Source organism: Cheilinus undulatus, linkage group 16 (assembly GCF_018320785.1).
Source record: "Cheilinus undulatus linkage group 16, ASM1832078v1, whole genome shotgun sequence".
Classification (NCBI taxonomy): Eukaryota; Metazoa; Chordata; class Actinopteri; order Labriformes; family Labridae; genus Cheilinus; species Cheilinus undulatus.
In genome coordinates this window covers 29,743,446-29,769,657 of record NC_054880.1, presented here as the reverse complement: position 1 = coordinate 29,769,657, position 26,212 = coordinate 29,743,446, and the positions used below count along the sequence as shown (strand labels likewise).

At 39.1% G+C, this 26,212-nt stretch overlaps 1 protein-coding gene across 1 annotated transcript; it reads left to right on the top strand.

Annotated features, from left to right (window-relative positions):
• The first annotated feature begins 6,996 nt into the window (after positions 1–6,996).
• On the top strand, positions 6,997–24,572 carry tent5bb (terminal nucleotidyltransferase 5Bb). Its single transcript, XM_041809438.1, has 2 exons — positions 6,997–7,398; positions 22,922–24,572. Exons 1-2 carry the CDS (start codon positions 7,243–7,245, stop codon positions 23,945–23,947), a joined length of 1,182 nt encoding a protein of 393 aa, XP_041665372.1. The 5' UTR covers positions 6,997–7,242; the 3' UTR covers positions 23,948–24,572.
• The last annotated feature ends 1,640 nt before the right edge of the window (positions 24,573–26,212 follow it).

The window sequence follows — 26,212 nt, the reverse complement described above, 5'->3', positions numbered from 1 at the left end:
CACACTTATTTCTATAACACCCTTCATACAAGTAAACCATGAATCACAACAAACAACCACACCTTCTCCACAAACAAAACAGCTGCTTGTGATCCTTATACTGTTGTTAAGTAATGTGAGATCAGTAATGATACATAATTAGCACTCTATACTTGCCCATTAGTTGCCTGAATGCATCATAACTACATAAACCTGTGAAGTGAATTTCTGAGTTTGTTGATTGAATAGTGTTCCTGTGCTATGCAACAGCTCAAAGTACCCAGAACTCACAGTTTAGGGTGCTGGTTTAGCTCAGTTTATGGAGTAGGCGACAATTTGCAAAGGCTAAAGTCTTCGTCTAACCGTGCATAGGACCAATTTCCTGTTCTGTGCTGTTTGGTGCATGCCTTGTCTTACTTTCTCTCCCCATTTGGATTGGTTGATATTTATTATTTAATACCATCAACCTGCCCAAAACGTTCCAGTGGTCTACAGCATTACCATCAGTTTAAAAAGAAAACACATTATACAAGCAATTGCCGGCATATACACACAAGGACAGCAAGCACAGTGTGCTACTGCAGGTGTTTCATTCAAGAATTGGGTCTTAAATGTTTATTGCAGGAGTGCTGAAAGTGATTTAAAGTTGCAGCATTGTTTTCACACTTCACAGGTAAGCTGAGGAACATCAGGGCAGAGGTTCAAATGAAGTTCCTGTAAGTGATGGGAATTCCGGCTCCTTTCAGCAATCCGGATCATTCGGCTCAGTTAAGCAGGAAGAGTGACTCCCAAATGGCTCTTCATTCAGTTCCACTTTGGCTGTAAATAAATCAGACAAATGCGTGTATTTTTCAAAAATTGAAGGACAAAATCCTTTTGTTCTCAGATTGCTTTGTCAAAATATTTTCCAAATAATTCAATCTCTAAATGGAGCATAGGGACAAAAAAATAAACCATAAAACTCAAAGAATGACTAGATTTTACATGTTTTGTATAAAAATGTTTCACAGCCTGGCGCCAGTCCTTATTTATGAGGAATTGCTAAAATTCATACGGCTACATTTTCCCCTCTCTCTCTCTCTGTCTGTGAGTGGAGACTGAATGGTGCATGGAGTGCCGAGCAACATCATCCCCCTTTCCCCTCCTGTTTTCTGTTATCACATCTGATTGGCTAAAAGTTGTACACACAAACACATGCATCTACACACACACACACTGAGTCAACCACAGTGCTAATGTTAATGAGGAAGTATCTTGATGGTGTTGGCTGTGGCAAACAGGTGAGGAGGAAATTTCCCCCCTTTATTCTGTGTTCTCTTGTATGGGAAGGGAAGGAGCGGGGAGGTGTGGACCACTCTCATTGGTGTGCTGGCTCCCATGGTTCACACTAAAGGAATCCTTTTCTCTTTTAAGATATCCAGATCATTTGGCTCAGCTCAGTAGAACTGGCTGTTTGGCTCCCAAATGGCTCTTCATTTGGTGAAATGTGCATCAAGTAACGACAAAGAGTCAAGGAAAGGAAACGGGCACTCAAACGGGAGCTAGCTACTGTAGCTCTCATTAAAAAGCTGTCAGAAATTAAAGCAATACTGTGGCTATTTTTTAATACCCCAGGATTTCAGTATAATCATATTGCTGCCTATTCTTACCCCCCCATACTTATGATCAGGCCTTAGGCTGTGCTTTTATATCTTAAAATGATTTTTTTTCTCTCAACGTTAGGCTAAGATTAAAATAAGTGTAATGAGATCATTTTGACTTGAAATAAGACTTATATACTTGTTGAGATTTGAGTTTTTGCAGTGCATGGATGCTCTGAGTTATACTGTGGGATAAACCTGGAGATTTGTTAGTAGAAAAACTCTTTAAAAAATGACTTAAACAATAAAAATGCCATCAGACTGACACCCAGAAGCACTCTGCACCCTTTAATAGGAATCTGAAAAGGATCATAAAGGTTTCAGGGTAATTTATAGAATATGTCTGCAAATACCAGGCCAGTAATTTAAGAAGCGTGTCTACCTGTGAGACAGGATCCTCTCTTACAAAAGAAACGCAACAGCTGGGTGGTGTATGTGTAAAAACGTACATGTAACATGCAAATGACAAACTTGTTTAGCATGCTGATCTCTGCTTACATGCCTCTCCCTCAAACTTGCATAACAAACACAACGACTTCTGATGTTAAGTGAACTATGATGCTGCACGGTGACACAGCAGGTTCAATGAGTCAGTCTCATTACATGACATTCAAACTGATCAGGAATGTTCTGAAATAAAGAGATTTATTTGTCAGCCACAGCACAAAGCAATAAATGAGTCTCTATTATAAAATTAAGGCCTTGTTCCCATTGTAGGATTAAAGAAATTTGAATTCAATTACACTATTATACTATAATTAATAATTATAATTTACTAATTATACCCATACAAATATGACCTCACAGGCACACAGAACTGGTTAATTAAGTTATTTCCAACCTGCAGAATGGACAGGTAGGTTCACAGAACACAGACCAAAAATAGACACATTTTTAATGACAATGAAGGGCAAAATTAGTGACATTTTCCTGGTAAAAGCATACACCTAAAGAAAAATATTTTCTGAATTATCATCGGTTATCCAGAATTAGTGTGTACTGCTCTCTGTGATTTCTCATTTTTAACATTCAGGACAGTTTGTGTGCAGGTCGATGGCTCTCTATCTAAACTGACTTTCAGACCAAAGATTCAACAAGAAGGATCTAGACCATTACTGGAGACAGCTGCAGCAGTGTAAACTGAGCTGCTGCTCTGTTAAAATACTGTAGCTGTTTCAGTTTCATAAAAAAATCTGCCTTTTTTTTAAAATCGTTTTTCTTTCTGTTTAATGAAATGCTTTTTGTGTTTTTTATTTAAGGTTTGTGACTAGTGAATGCAATACAAAAAGTTGTAAATCAAAATTTTAAGGCAACAAACTTCAGCAAAATTTTGAGTTTGGCAATGAAACATAACCTTTAAAGTTTTGCTTTTGAGTCGGCTCAACTTTCAGTTCTAATTTTTGTTAACTCAACTGTAAGTTGCAGAAACTTAAAATTTGTAATAACTCCAAATATTTACTTCTTTTAACTAACAAGTTCCAGTAACTTATGATTTTATACGATAAAAACATAAAATACTTAAATCTATTAAAACCAAATCAGTTGAAACTGCTCAAAATTTTTGTTGAAATTGATAACATCAAAGATTTTAAGTAGTGGAAATACATTTTTTGAGTCATAATTACTTGTCCTTTAATTTTGGGTCAACAACTTTTTTTAGTTTAACTGCACTGTAGAAACTTTCTACACTTAAAAAAAAATCAGTTTTAATCTAACTCAGACAACATAAGTACTTTTCATAAAACCTCATCTTCATCTACTGCAGTTCTGCCTTAGTTCTATCACATATTTTAAGCTTGTACTTATGCCATTTAAAAGGGACATATTTTGTCCTTTAAAGACAAGTTTATATCGGTCTCAGAGGTCCCCAAAACATGCCTGTGAAGTTTTTTGCTGCAAAAACACTCCAGTATTTGATTTTTTTGCATGTCTAAAAACTCCTCTGTTTCAGCCCTGCTCAGAATGAGCCATTTCTGTGTCTGTGGCTTTAAATGGTAAGTAGCGGTCTGACTCCGCCCCTGACCACACCCCTCTAAAAAAACAGATGTGGCACTCGTGATGTTACAGTGTTACAGACACATTTATCCAAATGTCAGTAACACTGTATATTTGTATTTCATATTTATATAGATTTCACTCCGTAGCAAGCTTCTATAACATGAAAGACTTCAGCGCCTAAAATAACCACCAAGCACCGATCAAGAGGGCCACTGCCAGCCTGGTGCTGGCTGTTTCGTGCCATGACGCGCAAGGATATATGCGCCAGTATATGCGGGTGTTCTTCGTTTGCCAAATTAGCCCTGCATCATTAACATGAGCTCTTTAATCATTTTTAGTTTCAGTTGATGTGCGTATTTCATGATACGCAGAGAGCATTTCAAGAATCACATGATATGTACGTCCCTTGTTAAAGCCTTATATCAGCTGAATGTCCTCTTCCCTCCTGGTAAACACTTTAAATTTCGCGCTAGATCAGTTATTGTGATATCCAGTGGAAATAAGAAATTACTTGGGTTTCGTCCAATCAGAGACAAGTACCAGGGTCCTACCCTTACTGGTTTCTTGAAATATATTTTGTGCTCTGTGAAATAATTTTGGGTTTTGTGAAATGTATTTGTGTTTTGTGAAATTTATTTGGAACTTATTATTATTCCTGTTGGCCTTCAGGGCCAGCGTAGGTTACTTCAACAAACACTAAAATACACTTTTTAAAGTGTAGGTTGCTGTATCCATTTACTTGTTAAATTAAAAATAGATCAAAACTTACCCCTGTGGGGTCAAGCTCAGGTAAATACAGAGGTAACAGTGCCAGATTGAGACCTTCAGACTGATAAATTCCCACTCAGAAAGTTGACTTTCCTGCTTTTCACAGCAAAGAAAGGAGGGTTAACAGAACTGACGCTCCTTATATCTAATTGGAACCTAAAAAATGCTCGTTTTAATATCTCAGTAAAATCTTTTGAAGCAAACACTTACTATTGTAATTGGACTGCTATCACTACGAATACTGGAGGTTGAACTCACTGAACACAAATATGTAAAGCTTTGATAATCAGCACACCAACATTTGGCCATATAAACCAATTATCAGTGTTCATTTTAAAATTAGGAAGTAATTTATGTTATGTTGAATCAGGTTTTACCTGAGTGAGTGTAACTCCACTCCCATTTCACACCCAATAACAATGACTTATTTATCTAATGCTGGTTTCATAACACTATTACCAAACACCACTTACATAATGTGCCTAACTATTGTCACTGAATTTCTTAAAATCCTCAATCTTTCCTTGACGCACAGAGGTATTTTCAGTGCTTAACACGCACCAAACTGCTCTAAACAAAGGAGCTAATGTAGAAAATAGCTATCAACTCATGGCTCACAGTAAGCTAACATTTTATGTAAAATGACCTCTTTGCAATTGTATTTCACATGTGAAGGCATTTGTGTAAATGTATATTGGTATAATTGCTATATTTCTTATTTTATGCTGTTTAAACTTTTTTCCATCTATTAATCCATCGATCTATTGGCCAATCAAATGCCCTGTATTTGGGATCAATAATGTCTTCTTTATTGTATCTTATTAGATACTGGACTTCATGGTCAGACTCTCCCTTTTAGTCTTGTCTTTTTGTGCATGAGTTTTTAATCTGTCTTGTCTTCTTCATGGAAAAAAAAATTGCTGACTAACATTTTTAGTCATATTTTTAGTCAACAAAATTAACACTGCTATTAAAGGACTAAGGATATTGGGATGGCCCTTGGGGTTTGCCTTGGAGGGCCTATGCTGCTATTTAGACACTCCACTACTAGCTTGTTAAACAGCAATCATCTTCTCAAGACAGTCTGGCTGCAGATCAAACATCTCTGATTCTTATCTCTTTCCATGGAAAACAACAGTGTTCTTCATCATGGAGAATGCACTGCTGACACCAAATTGCTGTTAAAATCTTCAGCTCCTCGTCATCATCTGAGTTATCCCATCTCTTACAACTATCAACGTGACAGGCATATTTACGGTGGACTTTACACCTAGTAGGAGGTAGGTGTAAGATTTAGGTTATAACTTAATCCTACATTGAAACTACCTAGCTGGTGCAACACCTTAAACTTTACGAAAGTGTAAACTCTGTCGTAAGAACTAAGCTACTTTTGAAATAGACAAAGTTGGTGCAACCCATAGATAAGGGCTAACCCTGGGCTAAATTATGTATAGAGTAGCTATTTTAGCTTTAGCAATGTGAGCTTTAGCTCACATACCTAAAGCTACCATAGCTCACTAGCTGTGTAATGAACAGTACTACATAAGTTCATTTAGCTAACTGCTTGGGCAATGTGAGCTATAGCAAACTAAGCAAAAACTACTAGAGCTACACAAGCTACATATATAATAAATGGTATTAAATATGGTAATGTAGCTAAGTTAGCTTTAGCAATGTGAGCTTTAGGGAATGAAGCTAAAGCTACCATAGCTACGCTAACTATATAATAAATAGAACTATATAAGCTAATGTTGCTAAGTTAATTTAAGCAATGTGAGCTTTAGCAAATGTAGCTAAAGCCAACATAGCTGCATGGCTTACATAGCTGCTTTGTGAGATAGCTTTAGAAAGGTACGTTATCTACCTAGCTTATTCAGCTAACAGAGCTATGTTAGCCACATTTGCCATGTGAGTGTTTTCATGGAGGACGAGTTTTTAAAAAAGGTTAATTTAATATTCTGTAATTAGGTTTTGCAGGACAGGTTTTTAACTTCAATCTTCTGTTACTTTAACCCTAACTCCAACCCTAAACATCAGTTCAATCTGATTTTATTCCTAAAGTTTTAGCATGTATTTCTTTTTTGACAAGGACAGCATCTCTGATTAACTGCGAGATCAACGAGAGAGGCCAATAGAGATGTAAAGTCTGCAGCCCAACACCCCTCCATATTCTTGAAATTTTCTTTGTGAATGGATGCCAGTAAATGCCCCTGCTTCCTCCCCTCAAAAACCATCCCTTCTATTAGCTCACATTTCTCTCTGTGAAACTGGAAGTCTAAACAAACGTAGCCTGCTTGAAAACCGACTTTGGTTAGTCAGAAACACTCACACAGCAGCTCATATGTGCAGATGAAACACTATAGGACCCAAAAGAAATCAGTCCCTCCTTCATTCATGGCGCTGTTCGAACTAGTAATTACCATTTTTCCTACAGTCCTTGAACCCTCCATGTGACGCACTGGAAGTGGGCGTGAGTGCGGAGGCTGATTGTAGTCCTCTGTATGTCGTTCATAAATCTCTCTGCAGCCAATAGGAAGGCAGCTCTTAATCCCGGCTCGGTAAAAAGCAAGCCGGTGAGTCTACAGGCAGTTTTAATCTGAAGACAGTCTGAGCAGACAGACTTAGAGGAGGACCACAAGTTTCTGTTTGGAGTTTTAAGAGTTTCTGCTAAACTTTCACATCTCTTTGGAGGTTTTTGAAACTTTTCCCTGACGAGGAGACACAGAGAAGCGTTGTGTGTGATTTTTATTTCATCCCACCATCTTCATCTTCTTCTTCTTCATCATCTCTTGGAGGGAGGATTGCTGCTGCTGCTCTTCTTACAACCGTCATTGGACATCCCGTTGAGTCGGTCGTCATGTCCTCCGGTGATGCCTCGGAGCAGAGTCGGCGGCTCAGCGTGCTGTCTTGGGATCAGGTGCAGAGATTGGACGCCATCCTGGGGGAGAGTGTCCCGATCCACGGTCGAGGAAACTTCCCCACACTGTCCGTGCAGCCCCGGCAGATCGTCCAGGTGAGACCGGGGTCTATTGAGCTCTTTTTTCGTCTCTAAAGTCTAGCCTACATATTTATGATATGCATTACAATATGAAGCCTGATTGGAAGTACTGATTTTATCTCTATTATTACTGAAGAAATATGTCACTTAGTTTGCGTATTATAGCAAATGTCACAGTAGAGTGGCCTGTTTATCTGTATAGTAAGGCTATTGACTTCTTTAGCTAGACTTCATTTAAGTGCATGGTGCTCTATGTAAAAGTTACTTATGCAGACTTGTCCACAAACGGAGGACTAAAAGTAGATTACTTATGAATGCACTTAGTCTAACTAAAGGAGACTCAAAGCAAGAGTGGCACAAATATGCTTTGGATAAAAACACTCTTATAGCCTACCACGCTTAATATGCAAATGTAGCCGCTTAACATGTTATTTAAAAGCATGTTAAGCATTCATTTGGTAACATTACTCCAAGTAGACTTTTGAGTGGTGTGCAGAAGTACAGGACTGTATTTAAACCATGCATCTAGTCAATGCATTAGCAGTTATGTACTAAAAACAACATAAAAGTAAACTTTTCATGATGTAAAATGCACTTTTTTTCTTTTTTCGATGCTATTACAACCTGAATGGCATCCTATTTTCATGAGTGCACATGACAGCGTTGATAGAGCAGGAAAAACACACTTTTAGCTAGAGTAAAGTCATCAAAACGTACAAAACTTTTATCAGCACTGTCAGTAGGGGAGACAAGGGGCAGATGTAACACTCTTCACATTTCCCCTCATAGCTCATGGATTATCGAAAATAATTTTTGCCATATTTTGATATGACAAACACACGCATAAACACATGATAGATAATTCTTTGGCAGGCTACTTAGGTATACATTCATAGCCACCCATGTGTATTTTCTAACCTTTTTTGTTTCTTTTTCTTTCTTAGTATTTATTTTGTTAATATTTGTCCCTTTCTGTGCACACTGACATCCACTATTACATCCCTCCTACAACAATTGTACTCCCACATGGCAAAAAACCCCCAAACAAATCAGCTTTATATGCTTTCATTTCAGCGTTTCCAACCAGCTTATTGCTCCCTATATTTTCCTGTTCCTCTGCTCTCAAACATTATGGTTGTGATATCAGCAATAAGCCTTAACACATGCTCATGTTTATGGACTATTGAGTGGGAGTGATTTACATGAACATCTTTATACAACAACGTACTGTCAAAACAGCTAAAATACAGCAATTTTCAATGTAAGAATGGGGCAGGGCAGGATGACCATACCTGCTGCCCAAGTAGTTAACACTAGCAGAATTTACTTTGATTTTTTTCTGTCAAGAAGCAGCATAAACAAAGTCATGTCTGAGTCAAATCCTCAAACCAGTCAACTTTTATTGAAAGCCAGCACCACAATATCAAAATGTTAAAGAAATACAACATAAAAGTCCCCTTAATTCTGGTCAAACAAATAAAGTAATAATTCCTGATTGGGCTCAACACTTCTCATGAATAGTCTTTTTCTTCAATAAGCATATTAGTAAATGTGGTTCTTCCAGTCTTTTTAACTGAGTTTTAGGTCTGCCATCTATTTTTTCAAATCAACATCTTCATAAGCTTTTTAAATAGAAATCTGTGTTTTTTCCGCTTGGAGTACACCTGTTTTATCTAACAAAAGCTGAGGCTCCCAAGACCATGATGAAACAAGGTGATACATTGCCATCAAAAATCAGCAATTTTATTTGTTTCAGTAAATTCTTGCTAAAAGACCTTTGTACAAGATATAGTAATTCATGTTTTATTACAATTTAAATTCATGTGTACAAATCTTATTTTGATTAGCCCAGAGCAGACATTGCCTCGCTCCTCCTGAGATCTTTGGCTCAGGTCATGATCCAATGATGTAAATAAAATGTATTTTATTACCTGTATTGTACTTGTAAATATATTGATTTATTGTTAAAAAAAAAAAACAAACCCAAACTGATATATTGCTCAGCCCTAGGCCCAAGCAGTTGCATAAGTTACTATAAAATAGTGTCCAGTTAAGTCAAAAATGATCATAAAAGATATTATTACATCCTTTAATTATCAGCTAATATTATTCTTAATCATTGTGTAAAAGGATTTTGCTTAACTGGACACTATTTCCAGAAAGATCTTTAAAATAAATCTGATCTTAGTCTCTAAAAGGGTGCACGTTTCTATTTGTTGTCATATTAGCATTTTTAATGCAAGCTTATTTGGGTAGGCATGAGATTTGATTTGCTCTGTTATCTGATATGCAAATGCTTCACACATGAAAGCTCACCTGGCTTTCACATCTCCATGTGCGGGCTCTCATGTGTGTTGCAGTGAGGAGGATCTTCCACCTAGCCAGGTTGGTAGAGGGCTGCAGTGATTGTGGTCCTTCTGGAACTTTGTCCCATCTCCACACAGGATCTCTGGCGCTTAGTCACAGTGACCATCAGTCACATTTCTTGCTAAGGTCCTTCTCCTCCGATTGGTCAGTTTGGCTGGGTGACAAGAGTGTCCTAGTTGTGCCACACTTCTTACATTTGAGAATTATGGAGGTCACTGTGATCCTGGGAACCTTCACTGCTGCGCTTTTTTTTTTGTAGCCTTCCCCAGATCTGGGCCTAGCATCAGTCCTGTCTTCGAGCTCTGCAGACAATTCCTTTGACCTCATGGTTTGGTTTTTGCTCTGATATGCATTGTCAGCTGTGAGACCTTCTATAGAGAGGTATTTCCAAATCATGTCCAATAAGTGTAATTGACTACAGGTGGACTCCAATCAAGGTGTAGAAACATCTCAGCAAAGAAAGAAATGGGAGGAACCTGGGCTAAATTTCAAGTTTTTTTTTTTTTTTTTTTTTTTTTACAAAAGAAAATGGTCTGAATGCATTTCAGTGCTTTATTTCAGTTTTTATTCTCTTTATATTTGCAAAAATTTCTAACATTCTGTTTTCACTTTTTCATTATGGGATACTACATGTAGGTAAATGAGAATAAAAAAAAAAATTGAACTCTAGCATCAGGCTGCAACAAGACAGAAAGTGAAGGAGGTCTGAATACTTTCTGGATGCACTGTAGGTTCCTTACTATACTAATGCATGATACTAATACCATGCCAATAATTCTGCATATATGTTTTATGTTTACATTAAAACAAAGGAAATTTAGTTGCTATTACTCTTAACATTTTGGATGATCTAACAGTATGACTGCTATTTTCCACTTACTCCTTCATTCTTCTGCTTCTTACTGAGCTGTAGAGATAATGACTGAACCTCAGTATGTGTATTAGGAATGAAGCATATAGGAATCAAATTGCTTTGGTTGCAATTTCCCGCTAATCCAGGCTCATATTTCGCTTGAGTAATTCATTTTTCTGTGGTGACCCTGTATGGAAGAAAGACCCCCACACATACACATCATTTTAAGGGCCTCTATAATCCAGGAGGCCCCCTACCCACTAATGCCTTTCCTTCATTACACAGAAACAGAGAGCCCAAACATTTTCTTTCCATCAGATTACTTCATTAGAAACCTTAAAGAGCAGCTTTGGGGAAATTATATCATAGCTTATGCAACATCAGACGACAGGCATCAAAGTTTTCTCTCCCCTCAGTACATGTTGATGTTAACATGTTAGCATGTTGAGTTAGGCCTTACCTAAAGCACAAAGTCAACAGGTTCAGGTGTTTTTGTATACAGTCTGGAGGGCTTGAGAAAGCAAGATTTGTTATTGGTGAAGATTACTAGTCCAGAAGCATGCTAAAGTCTTGTGTAGATGTAAGAACCTACTTTAAAGATGAGCAAATGCTATTTTTGGTTAAAAAAAAAACAATATTTTTACAGTGGTTGCATGCCGCTTTCTCTTGCACTGTGTGATGAACCAGGCATATAGCTGTACTTTTGGCACCAGCATTCCCTTTATTCTCATAACAACAGAAATATGTTAGGCCTCTATATTGATCTAAGGAGTAGGAGTCGACAGATATTTGATTTTCATGACTGTATACTGATAATTAGTAATTCATGTGACCAATAGCCAGTATTTGGAGCAGATGTATATTTATTATGATAAACAAAATCAAAGGCAAATTTCATGACCAAATAATGAAGAAAAATGAACAGTTACCTCTTTCAAGAAACTACACAGAGCAGCACAGGGTGCATCTCAAGTCTATCCTGATCTGTGTGCTGTCCTTGGTCCAACCAGAGGTAGTCCCAAAGCTCTTAAAACACTCAAGGATCTGAGGACCAATTCAATTCACGATTCAATTCGATCCAAGTCAGTGTAGATTCTTGTACAGAGCCTGTTTTTTCTATATCATCAAATCGATTCTCAGAAAACAAAAGGGACTTTATCAAAAATATCACATTTTGCATTAAAAACTAACCCCAAACTAGTAGCATTTACTCAATATTTTACCCCATGTGGCACATCTTGCATATTGTAACTGCATCAAGTTTGCCCTGTCTTTATGGTTTTTAAATCAAAAATGCAACCTGATGTTCTCTTTTAAGTTAGAGGTGCCTTCAGTAGAGCAGAGCTGCCCGCCTCCATCATGTTTGTTTAAAGGCAGAGATAAGTCATTTATTGCAACTATACAGCTTGTATTGATAACGCACCCAGAAATTCAAAACAAAATGATTGGGCATAAGTTTCAAACCTCAGATCTGAGTCTAAAGGCATTTAGAGGCAAATTCAGATCAAGTTACGAGCTTCATGAGGGACGTTAGTCTGAGACTGGTTATGGAAGGAGCCTTCAGGAAATGGAGCTGGCCTTTTTAAGAAGATATAAAGATTTATTACAGAAATATCGATCTCTGGATTATATAAAACGGTATCATAATTAAAAAGTGAGATCTGATCTGAATTGGAGAATTAATTTTTTAAACCCAGACCCATAAATGACCAAATAACAAAGCAGTGTGCTGTAGAGATGATCTGTAGTTGTCCGAACTGTTATTGTTGTTACTTCTACTCTGTTTTGTTCACTCCTGTCTCTCCATGCATCTTGGGTGGGAGGGACTAAGACACAAGGAAAAGACTCAAGGTAGAGACACATGGACAGAGCTTGAAGGATGCACCCACAGCAGCAGGAAGAAAACAGGAAATTATGTCATACATTCAGTATGTCAGTGGCACCCAGGCCTCTGTGTTGATTGCCTTGTAATTTTGTGACGTCTAGCCAATCAGATATTGCTGTGTATGGGACGTTAAGTAAGCCAGAGAGGAAAACATGCCTAGTTGTGGAACCAAAGTAACACACTTCATTAATATTACCACTGATCGATAAAATAGGTGTTGAGATTTAGTGAAGCCAAATTAAACCTCTATGAAGTGTTTTCCTCTCAGTGGAGGATCTGAGTTTCCTTCCAGAACCAGAGCTGCTGAAAAAGTGAGACAGCTCTATTTAGCACCTCTGCAAACAAGTTAAAGCACATTAATTGAATACCGTTTATCCTGAACTTGGCCCTAGACTTATAGCATGAAATCCGATTTGAAAATTCTGCGATGCACCACCTCTCAGTGATACCAGTGTTTTGACAAAGTAAAAGCAGACACCATGTTCTGCTTCATGGAATATGTCACGCAGATTTGAAGTCTCAGCTAGATGATTTTAATACCATATGGACATGAATGGAAACCAGTGGCTAACTGTAGGGAAGGAAAAACACACTCAAAGCTCGAGAAACCACCCTGATATGTTTTGGAAAATGGTTGACAGTAATGTGGGGTATCCTTGATAAATAGGCTCAAACATGCAAAACCACTAGTCATCTTCTTTTAATGTCATTTATTTCGCCTGTGTAGCAGACGGAGCCATCTACCTGAGAAGATTTCAGACTTTAGGTGAGGTGACCAGGGGATCATACTCCCACAGAGGCAGAGGAGCCCCTCTCAATGCTTGGTTTGTCTGAGGGCCACATTTAAATAACATCTGTTTGTGGTCGGGTTGTGAGCGAGCCACGGGAGCAGTGAAGGAAAACTTTTACTGTTACTGACACCCTTGTACTCTCCCTTTCATTTACTGTTGACAGACATCAGCCCACAGTCTGAATATTTGCTCCATACATGCTCCCCCAGCAGAATGAGGGCCATACAGGAGCTCCATGATGATCAATGCAGATATCTCATTTAGTGTGTTTATGTGTGAGGGTGAAGCGATGTAGTCCTCTGCGGTTTTTTGGCCTCAAAGAGGGTTGTATCTTATTCCAGCTTTGCTGGCTATCATATTTTCTCTAAGTTGTTGTGTCTACAGTAGATGTTTCAGATAGGTCCCGTCCCATTTTTCCTGCTCCGAGGTCTGCTTTCACTATTGTGCCTTTAAGACTGGGCGTCGCAGAGAGTGGCCTGGACCTGAAGCAGAATGTGAGGAGTGGATTAGTGCCTGTAATAACACTGGGCTCATGGGTCAGGCTTGACAGCGTATCACTGTGGTAAGTGAAGACCGGTCGCCTGACTCGGCTGTGGCCCTCGCCAGGCTGTAAACCAACTCCTCACTGGGCTATTGTTGAGCAGGAGCAACATGAAGACGCCACATGTTCCCAGCGCTCCCCAGAGGACACAACCTCAGAACATTTAATTTAGAGCAGTCACTAATGATTTTTATCTGGTGGTTTGTTTTTACTTTTCTGCATTTTTGAAGACTATTTTTGTCTTTGCAGATTCAAACAGTGCTAGCAGCACAGATTTATCTCTGTGGCTTGATTTTAATGTAATACAGAGGTGTTGTGGTGCCTGCAGAAGTGGATACACTTTAATGTAAGACTGATAAATTAAAGGATTAACAACCTGTGCTACAGACTGCTCTTGCATACAGGTACCTCTCAAAAATTAGAAAATCATGAAGAAGTTCAATATTCATGTAAAAGGAGGCCCAACTAAGTACTGAGTGCATAGAAATGAACATACTTTCCAGAAGCCTGACATTTATGTTTAAAATATCCTTTTTTATTGATCTTATGTAATATTCTAATTTTCTGAGACACTGAATGTTGGGTTTTCATTATCTGTAAGCCATAATCATCAAAATTTCAAGAAATAAAGGCTTGAAATATTTCACTCTATGTGTAATGAGTCTAATATAGGGGTTTCACTTAAACTTTTTCATGATATTCTACTTTTTTGAGATCTACCTGTATATAGGCCCTTTTTATTTGCACATTAACCACCAATGTCTGCTGCTTGACTTGAGAAAATGTTGAATTATGATGGGAAATAATGCAGTATGCTACTTAAATGGTGTGCATTTGAGGAGTATGTATACTCTTGGAGACTAAAGATAAGTGGGTAAACAAAACTCAACGTCACTTCTTGTGTTTTTCAGTTAGTTGTTGTTGCCTCATTCATTTAACCCTCTGCCTTTACAAGCCAAACTGGCAGGCCCTCTCTTGAATTAGGTCAGTCACTTTAATGCGGCCCTTGCTTAACTGACATTACTTTGTAGAAATATGTTTGGGTAAAACATCCAAGCGGGTGAATGCTTTTATTGTAGGTATTATATGGCTTAAATCTGTTTATATTAGGGTGATTTTTTGTCGTGACCTTGGTATAAAACATCCTGGCTCCAGCTGTGAGAGCTGGCTATTTATGGTAAAAACTGCATTGACTGTAAAAATACCCAGTAAAAGCCTAAGTCTTTGCCAATGCTTTGCATAATTTCCTGATAAAAATATCTCACTATAAGCCACTTTTATTTGACATTTACAGATAAACATCTTATTTCCACATATGTAGCTAAAAATTGCACCTGAATTGCTTGTAATATGTAAAAATAACTGCTGATGCTTTAAGCAAATTTTACCTAAATGGCTTTAAATGAGATCTAAATTGGTTAGTTTATCAATCCAAGAAACTTACTCAACATTTTCTTGCTGCATTAGATGAATACACTTGGTTAAGATTTGAGTTTCTGCAGTGCAAGTAAGGAATATGACACAATAAGTAACTTATTTCTGAGAAACTTTGATAGAAAACTTGATCCCCAGACACAATCACATCTCCCGGATGTTTAGTCGATGATAGTTCTTCACATAGCTTTGGCCCTCAGCAGTTTTATCTTACATTGCTTGCTCAAAAATCCAAAACAAATCTCTTCTCTGAGTTTTGCTCTGGATAAATACACTATAAAGATTCCATGAAATCCTAAAATCATATGAGCAGATCCTTCATACTGGGCTAATGGCATCACGTTTCATCCTGTCTCCCTCTGGTTTGAATATGCAGGTGAATTGACCACCCGTGCATAGGAAACTCAAGACAGATTTGCAAAACAGAGGAAAAACCATCATCATCCCCCACTGGCTGCCAAGCTACTGTACGACTGACTGGCTGGGTTAGTTTTGGAATGAATTTGAAGGTCAGGGACTCATAACTCCTCTTTTGCCGTCGCCAGCTCCTTGGCAGAGCGATCCTCTGACTCACTGCCCGAAGCTCTCACAGGCGTCCAGGGCACGATGGGCTGGTAAACGGCTGGGTCATTTCAAACTGCCGTAATAAAAACACATTCAGGCCACAGCTTAAATGAAATAGTCGAGGAAACGATGGAGACTGGAGAGGGAAAGTGGAGAGACTTAAGTGTCGCCAAGGCGTTGTCAACACCAGACAGTCTGGTGTGTTTGCGGCTCTTTTTTTACAAGTCTTTTCTGCTGAACGTTGGCGGAAGTGTCTCCCTTCGCCTGACTCACCAGGTGCTGGTGCGTCATGTGGGAAATGTATGAGCCTGTTTTATGAGCGCTAAAGGACGGGGGGAGGGGGCAGCAAGGCTGGGCTCCCTCATGTGCTGCTTTTGGGACCCCCATACGGGCAGATTATGGCGTGCTGTTAATTCAAACCAACTGTTTAAGTGTGAGGTCAGAGCAAATACTGCTGTGGGTTTCCCTTCATGGATAGTTAAAAAAAATCCTTTTCTCTGCAGTGTTGTTCTTTCCATCCAGACCTTCATGAAGCCTTTGCTGACTTTATTCTGGACTGGAGTTTAGTAGTGCCTTTGAATTGTAGAACTCTGTGTTTAAATAGGAAAGGTTGTCCAAACTATGGCCTGTGGTCCATTTTTATTGAAGTGCAGCTAGTTCTAAGAATGTGACCAATCATGGCCTACGTTAGGATATTACCTGTGCTTGACTGAAATGCACTTCCTAGTTTTACAGTTAGACACCAAGCTGTGCTGCTGTTTTAACTCTGTAAACAAACATTTTGACAAGAAAAATTGTTTGCTCATGACTAAATTGAGACAACTATATACAAATACATTGACATCCTTAATACTAATGCTATGTAAGTGCCTAATGCTGTGATGAACTAAGACAATGACTATGCAAATGGCAGCATGAATGCCATCTAAACTTAGTACAAAAATTTGTGTTTGGTGGATTATGTCTATTTTGGAACAATGCCTCTTGGCAATAAATCTTATACCAGTGGAAAGCCTGTTTATTTCCCTTTTAAATGGTGCCACATTTGCAAGGAACATGCATTCATGGGATGAGCAGCAGAGCCTATGTGGGCAGAGCCCATGAAAAATCTACCAATGCCAAATAGCCTATTCTACTGTTGCTTCTGACTCTTGTTTTGAGCTTCTGGTACCCCCGGGTGCTGACAAACAGGTGCCTCAATGTTATCATTGGAGACAATCTCAATGCAGAGATGTTGAGATTCTGTAACCAGTGGCAATCCTATATCTCCACAGTCTGGGACAGACTATCCTCCAAGATAACAATACTAGCCCTAACAGAGCTGGGTTTATCAGAGACTACATGCAGGCTTTGAGAGTTGAGAGGATGGAATGGCCTGCCAGCAATCCTGACCTCAACCCCACTGAAAACTTCATCAACACTAGAAAAACACTCAGAGAGTACAGACCTCCACCATTAGCCCTATCTCCCAATAGTGAAGAATCCTTGAAAAAATTCCTGGATCCGTTCCCATGTGCCCCCCACCACAGAATTTACTGATTACTCTCTCCCCGGTGGGGTAGAAACACAGTAAGGCAAAGCATCGGCTTCGCTATGGGTGGACTGTCATGGCGGAAGCATTGCCTGCCGATGCCAACAGATGCACTGACAGTCTCACCCATGGTTTCACTGGAAGTCATGGCAGAGGGTGAATATTCCTCTATTCCTCCTAGCGTTGTGAGTATTCTTGCTCCAATTCTCTGTCTTTCTCTCTGTTACGCTCCGACTCGTCTCCTTGACTGAGCGTGGGTCTTTCAAACTCTATAAACTCCAAAACTTTTAATAGAAACACACCCAAAAATGCTGCTGGGATTGAAGTTACTCATGTCCGCCATCTCCTGGTGTAAAGTGGTAACAGTGCAGACCTCCGCCTTTAGCCCTATCTCCCAATAGTACAGAATCCTTTAAAAAATTCCTGGATCCAGATGGTGATCTGGATCACTCCCAAAATCTAATCAGTTCTTCCTTCTGCCATTTCTGGCATTTCCTGAAAATTTCATCAAAATCCGTCCACAACTTTTTGAGTTATGTTGCTAACAAACGAACAAACTAACAAACGAACAAACCCACCTGATCACATAACCTTCTTGGTGGAGGTAATAACCACATTGGCTGAATTGTGACAAATGCTGGTTGAAGAATGGGGATGCCATCCCACCGCAGTGTGTGACCAGGTTGTTGTGGCTGTGTATGGTTCTTCCACACACTACTGAGGCTCCTGTCTGTTAAATGAATAAATTGTTAAATTGCAAATATGCCTTGTTTCTGCAGACTTCAATCATTCAATCCACCAAACAAGAGTCAACAGTAGAAAAGCTGTTTAGCATTGGCAGAGAAGATAGGGCAAATTTTTCATGGACGCAACCCACATACTCAGCTCTGCTGCTCATCCCACAAATGCATGTTCCTTACAAATATGGCACCACATAAACAGGCTTTCCAACTGTGTAAGATTTACGTAGTTATTTATTGCCAAGAAGAATTGTTACAACAAGGAAATAAGCTACCAAACACAAATATCCACAACATTTTGTGCTACGTTTCTTGCTCTGCTATCCTGTTTGTTTCCTGTCCAGATTTATAGGCATCAACACTCTTATAAAATTTGTCAGCTTCCCGCCGTTTCCCCTAGTTTTGTGTCTGAACATGCAGATGAGCCATCAGCATTTCCTGGCTATCACTGGAGGACCCAGGAGGATCCAGTGGATGACCAGGGCCCCCCTGAAACCTGATTAGCCTAAAAAATCCTTGACAATGACTTCCTGTGTGTCTTGTAATAATGGAAAGTAGTGATCTAGGCTGTTCTTCTTTTTTCTTTTGTTTTTTTAAACCTTTTGGACTGGTTTTACTGACTTTAATACTTTAAGGGCGAGGTGTAACAAAGTGGTCCTGTCATACTCATATTTTTGGATGAGCCCCTCAGTGAAACAGTTTTCTTTACTACCTTTATCTTTGTATTCACCTGTACCTGTAACTTTTTAAAAAGCTAGTTCCCATAAGACCATAAGAAAATAGTGCTGCCAAAACTGGCCTAAACTTAAATTGTCTTGTACTATAGTTGCTGGTAACATAATTGTGTGTCAGGCACGAAGGCCACGGAGGTATTGCTCTGTCTTTAGACTAAAATTCGTGCTGGTTTTATTTTATCTCTGATATTAGGGCATGTGCCTCAAAGCCATTCATCAGGTTATTGAGTACCTTGTTGTTGGTACTTTTGTAAAACTCAATAAGAGTGTAAGTAATGTCTGGCAATGTGTTCCCTCGTTGGGTGGATCGAGTGTAGAGCTGCAGCAAAGACTCGATTAATTGAAAAAATTACTTATGTGGCCATTTTTTGGATCTGGATCCACTGAAATGAATTGGTATGTAAAGCATGCTATGTATCGTAAAACCAAAATGAGATGACAACTTTGCTAATATCCTAATTTTATCTCAAACTAAATACCACAGGAGAGGACCTTGGTATAATCTAGCAAGTAAGCATACCATAATTGCAATGAGGAGAGTTTATCCTTCAATATGTACATTTTTGTTTCAACAGGGATCTGATAAATATCCAGATATCCAAATAGTTGTTCTGTTAGGTTTACTTCAGTGGAGAATGCAGTAAAGGGTCTGAATCTGGAGGTCAAGCAATGAAGCAGTGAAGGCTGGAGGATGGTGCAGAATGGCCATGTTTAACCCTAAGTCCCCAAAGTTCATTTCCACACTGTTGTTCAAGATCTCACGTTTATTCAGCAAAGTTCTTCTAGATTTTTGGGGAAAGCTAGGGTAGGTCTTGCACACTAGCTTAACACACTAGATCCTTCTTTATCAGTACAAACATTCTGATGCTAAGCATTTAATCACTTCTCATTTCCTTTCCTGTGCTAAAAAAGCTACTATCAGATGATTTTTCTTTAACATCAGGACATTTTCTTACAGTCATAATTTGCTCTTTTATAGCAGAGTTAGTCACAAAAACTGGAGCCTGATAAAATTACAGTGCAATAGGAATAGCCAAAAGAAGGAAGGGGAACTACCTCAAAACTACCCTTCTTATTATAGTTCCTGTTATCTTTGTTATTACTTGGCTTCACTCAGTGCCTCAGCGGCTCACATGAGAGACACAAAAAGTAAAAATAAGAAAGCAGTGCTAGATGAAAATCAATAATATCTGCATGAAGTTCATTAAAGTGACTAAGTGCAATTCAATACATACATTTCATTGTAAACATAAGGATACCATGCCTTAAAGCTTTAAAGCAGTGTTCTTCAATGTTGGGGTCCTGACCCCTGGGAGGGTCATCAGGGGGTACTTGGGAGGGTCATGGGAACTTGGAAGGAAAATGACCCAAAAATATAAAGGCATCTTTTCTTTTATTATTCTTTTTTTAATCGCCCTATCTTGTTTTTAACTCCACTGATGTGATGTCATCTTCATCTTAATGTTCTTGTATGAATGTGTTCAATTTTCTTTTGCTCTCATATCTTATGATATCATTTGTCATATAACCATAAGAATCACACTATTTTTCTTTGCTTCTCTTATGTTATACAGTATTTTTTTTTAATATTCACTACTTTAACTGTCATTCAAGATCTGCTTGTTGTGTCATTTTCCTTTTTTTCATTTGTGTTATTTTTTAAAGCCTTTGTTTTCATATTCTGCTTTTTCCCTCTTGTTTGAATTTACTTGACCTCTGTTTGGTCTGTGTGATGATGTTACTTTCCCTGAGTTTATGCCTTTGATGTCTGTTTAAAGGTGCTATATACACTACATTCAGAAAGCATTCAGACCCCTTCACTTTTTCACTTTTTTTTTTTTTTTTTTTTTTTTTTTTACGTAGCAGCCTAATGCACTTTGCCAACTCAAAGTTAGCAAACTGCAGCCCTACTATGAGGGTCTCTCCTTGTCATGGCAAAGTTTGAGAAGTTTTGCTTTGAAAGTTTTTTAATATAAGATTGTCTGTCTGTATAGATGTCTGACTACTCTCATTGATATTATCTTTGAGAAAACTCCTCTTTGTAGCAGCTGCGTTTGTAATTTCTTCAGAATTGGCCTTGTTTTGCTGTTTTGTCTTTAAGTGATACGACAGACAGGAAGTGTAAACAACTGAGCTGCCAGCAGTCTTCCCAAACATTCAGCAGAAATCAGCACAGTGATATTTCAATAGAATGAAAAATCTTTTGCCTTTCCTATGAGTATTCAGTTTCTTCCATATGATTTAAAATTCATTGTCCAACTCGTTCCTTTCCACCAGACAAGCCTTTTCTTGTCGTTTTCCTCAGCTCATTTCTGTTCTGATCTTTTTTAAACTTGACACGTAACGCGGTCTGTCAGTGAAATAAGACATCAGACTAATTAGAGGTTTGATAATTCTGATTCAGGAATTTATCACTGACTTTCCCATGGCATGCAAGTATTAGGATTATAGCATTCCAAAAATGATTAAATCCCGCTGCTACACACTTCTTTCTTATATCAACACTTCAGAAGACAAAGAATCAAGAAACGTTTGACTCACAACCTTACCTCTACCTTTACCACATCTTTTAGAAAAGTGGCTCCTTAGCCTCAAAGCCCACCGCCACATCCTTAATGAGACATCACTTTAATTTATTTAAAGCAAATTATTGCCGTTAGATAGGATTGAACATGGTCAAACAGAGAGGCAGGACAAAAGCCCAGGAAGGACATGCATGCATACATCTTATTTTATTACATTTGTTGTGCTAATGTACATTTTTGTTGTTTTGTGGAGATATTGATTAGGACTGGGTTTTTCCCCAGCCTTGCCATACAATATGTACCATGATACATGTTGATATGGGTTCATAAACATGACGTAATAAACATGTTACACTGAATTCCCTATAGCAGCTCCTCATTTATTGTAGAGGATACCAGAGGAGGTATAGTTTTAAGGTTGTTACACTTTTAACACAGTTAAATTCAGATCCTTAGAGATCCATTTAAATTAAAATAGTCTATTTATAATCACAGATTAGCCTGGTGAGTCTAGCTGTTGTTGCTGACAGCTCATAAGCCTGGTGTCATTTTGATGAAGTTTGATGTTACTGAAGTTCTTTACCTTCTTGCAGCTTGCAGGAGTGGAGTCTAACCCCAGACTTTCTATGGTTTGAAGAAACCTGAAAAAAATCCACTATCTTTGCTTTTAGCCTGCTGGCTGTTTATAAACGGGAAGGTGCGCGTGAAATCGGCGGTAAAATCTGCTGTTTTATCCATACCCATGAAATTGCATAGTCATATTTTCTACCTGTTGCTGCCAGGTACATAGGACACCTAACCTGATGAAGGGTCCTATGGTAGATTGACCCTCTTCAGTCTGTTTTTTACTGTTATTTCTAACTAAACCTCTTTAATTTGATCAAGATGCCTCCACCAGTACACCACCCAAACCACACCACTCAGATAAACACACCTGCGTCTTCATTACACAGGGCTGATTGTGGCAATCCACCCTGTGTAGAGATCAGCAGTTAAGTTGCATGGAAAGATTACGCATCAACAGCTGAATCTGTGGTTTGGATGTCTCCATGCACATGTGTTGCATTAATTTGTGTACACGTTGCATTATTCAAGGTCTGTTAAGCACAGCATCTGATTGTTGTCTTAACCAGTGGGCATTTTCCTCAAAAAGAAAAAAGAAAAATGAAAAAGGCCTCCACAAGAATATTTAGTTGGATGTAAGATGTGTTTAATGCACCAGGACAAAACTTCATTTTACTCAAACCTGTAAATAATAACATCATAGGATTGAAGAAAAAGTGGTGACATATTTTCAAAGGCTCTGTCTCGTTCTCTTTAAATGATCCTGACTTTAACTCACATTGTAAAGTAACATTTGCTTTTGTCTCATTATGTATCCTGTTGGACTTCTTTCATCAAGCTGGAATTTTTCAGTCATGCTATATCATGTTGTAATGACAGCACCTCAGGTTCTTTTATTTTTGATTAGTTTGAGGGGAGCTACTCCCGTTTGCATGCACAAACTTGCATTTTGTGTTATCTTGTTGCAGATAACCATCACTCACTCTTTCCCCTCGTTTGTATCTTTCAGGTGGTCAGGGCTCGGCTGGAGGAGCGTGGTGTGGTGGTACGTGACGTCAAGCTGAATGGCTCTGCGGCCAGCCATGTTCTCCACCAGGACAACGGCCTTGGCTACAAGGACCTGGATTTGATCTTCGGCCTCAGCCTCACTGACGACAAAACCTTCCGCCTGGTGAAGGACGTGGTGCTGGACTGCCTGGTGGACTTCTTACCTGACGGGGTGTGCAGGGAGCGAATTACAGCCCTTGCCCTCAAGGAGGCGTATGTGCAGAAACTGGTGAAAGTTTGCAACGACACGGACCGCTGGAGTCTCATCTCACTGTCCAACAACACGGGCAAGAACGTGGAACTAAAGTTTGTGGACTCTTTGAGGAGGCAGTTTGAGTTCAGTGTCGATTCCTTCCAGATCACCTTGGACTCCTTGCTGCTTTTCGACCGCTGCTCGGAGACGGCTATGTCCGAGACTTTCCACCCTACAGTGCAGGGGGAGAGCATGTATGGAGACTTTGAGGAAGCTCTGGGCCACCTCTGCTCCAGGACTATCGCCACCCGCAGCCCAGAGGAGATCCGGGGCGGCGGTCTGCTTAAGTACTGTCACCTGCTGGTACGAGGCTTCAGGCCATCGTCTGAAGCTCAGATAAAACAGATGCAGCGCTACATGTGCTCGCGTTTCTTCATCGACTTCCCCGACATAGGCGAGCAGCAGAGGAAACTGGAGGGGTATCTGCAGAACCACTTTGCGGGTATGGAGCACAAACGCTACGATTACCTGATAACGCTGAGGAGAGTGGTGGACGAGAGCACCGTGTGCCTGATGGGCCACGAGCGCAGACAGACACTGGCACTTATTTCTGCTCTGGCACTGCGTGTAATGGCTGAACAGAACGCTATCCCTGCGCTGTCCAACATCACCTGCTACTACCAGCCCGCTCCTTATGTCAGAGACGTCAACTTCAGCAATTACTATGTGGCACAGGTTCAGTCACCGATGGCTGCATGCAGTAACACTTACCAAACATGGCTGCCTTGCAGCTGAGCAGACTTTACAGACACATGTGGAGCTTTCTATTTTGACCTTACATTGACGTACACTGAGCTCTCATTTGAAAGCTTGGAATATTTGTAGCAATGTGGCTTTTTTGGTTTAAAGCCAAACGTGGACAAAAAGGAACTAATGATCCTTTTAATGCCAAATTTTACATCAAAACCATTCCACTAAGTTATATTGATTAAAACTGCTGTAAAAAAAACAAAACAAAACAAAACAAAACAAAAAAAAACTCATTCGAGCCATTATATCTTTTATTTTGTTGTCATTTCATAACCAATGTGGACATGTATGAAAAAACATGAAGGGTTGATATGTGACAGAGGAACTTTGTTCTGTTTCTTGTCTGATGGAGGCTTGTTTCGGGTCTTATGAGAAATGTAAATAACTTTGTAAAAAACAGAACGCTGTGTTTTTGTTCCGTCTGTGGTTACAGCTGACCTGCCTAGGAGAGAGGAGGGGGAAAAGGACCAAAGAAGTACTTTCTTGTGTAGCACGACAACAAAGACTGTATTTGGTTCCAAGTGCCTGAAAATGACCAACGTCTTTATAGTAGTTACTGTGTAAGAGTTGTTTTTGAAACTTTTTCATCCAGGATACTGTACATTTCTATATCCAGGGTCAGGGTATACAGTACATGTTTTTAAAACCATTAAAAAATGTCAAAAATGGGAATATATGCTACATTGGTCTTTCTTTGCTCTTTTTTTAAGGAGTATGATCAGAGGTGGTTGGTAAGATGGGCTCTACCTCACTTTCTTGTACTATAAAGATGACAAGATTGTTTTCCATAGGTAAAAAATGGGAAACTAACTGCCTGTTAACCGACCTTAAAATTGGCAGTTACTACTTAGTACTAAAACCTTGCAAAGCCAATGGATGGAGGCCAGACTCCATGTCTGTCACCAGGTGGATCCATCTGACAAGCTTTCAAGCTAATGCAGTTTTCCCCATCAGACAATGACCGGACCAATCCATGCCATTTGAGAAGAACAAGGCAGGAGCTACAGGTGTACTGCACGGTAAACAATGGCAACCTTTGGATGGAGCTATAGCTGCAGTTTTATAAAAACTTGACAACATTTCTGTATAGGTAGTTTGCAGCTGGGGGCAGGAAGCACACAACACCCGTTGTTGGGAGTTGACGAAATGTAATACATTATAGCTCTATATGGACCTGCACCAATCAGATCTTATCAGAACATGTCTTCATATATTATGTAGAATAGAATAGAATAAAATGTCTTTATGGGCTGCATGGTGGTGTGGGGGTTAGTGCTCTAACCTCAGAGTGTGTCTGTCTCTACTTGTCAGTACTGTTTTTACTGGAGATCAGTCCAAATTGTTACCCCCTCTCGCCCAACGACAGCTTGGATAGGCTTCAGCCCCCCCGACCCCTATGAGATAAGCAGTGTAGAAGATGGATGGAGAACAGCTTTATTGTGGTTTTACATCATACAATGAAATTAGCTGTGCTTCTCTTTAAAAACACAAGGGGGAACAAAGAAAAGAGCATACAGACAACTCAGTTACAAAATGTAAAACATTAACTCAGATAAAAGATTAGACGTGGCATAAAGTTTAAAAAGAGTCTAGTGCAATCAGTGCAGTCTGCAGTGTTACACAAGTTCAAAGCAAGGGTATGGATAAAAGGGTCAGGATTAGGCTTTGTCTGTTGAGGCTACCAAAATTAGATTTGCAATTATTGATTAAAACCATGATAAATCATTTTTTAAGTAGTTTATACAAAGGTCTTTTGATAAGAAACCTTTTTTAGGGTTTGATTTTTGATGGTAGTGTGACTCTTTTTCTTCTCAGTGGGGGTGGAGGTGGGGGGTTGATGCATTATGGAAAATAAAATAAAAGACTCCTTATAAAATGAGGAGCAAAACATACGTCCAACCCCAATCTAGTTGTTATATTGAAGCTAGTGAACCTGCAAGATCCACATTCTCTGGGACCAGTACTGTGCTGACACACTGTCTTTAGATGTGAATGTGCAATGTTACTTTGAAAAGTCTTTTTTAGGTTTTCTAGATAGAATGAGCACATTTCTAACTGGCCAAATAGTGACACTGTAATTTTATCGCCAGCCCACATGTATGAGCTCATGGTACAGCTGTACTTGTCATCAGTGCACCTTTCAACTCCACAAAAAGAGCCTCAGCAAATGAAAAATCGTGTCTTCAAAGATCAGCCAAAAGGTTATGATAAATGTTAACATATAACATCAATAGAAAGTAAAATCACAGA

Coding starts and splice junctions, on each gene's coding strand:
- tent5bb (XM_041809438.1), top strand. CDS start 7,243: ATGTCCTCCGGTGATGCCTCGGAGCAGAGTCGGCGGCTCAGCGTGCTG. Junction 7,399..22,921: donor AGCCCCGGCAGATCGTCCAG/GTGAGACCGGGG, acceptor TGTATCTTTCAG/GTGGTCAGGGCTCGGCTGGA.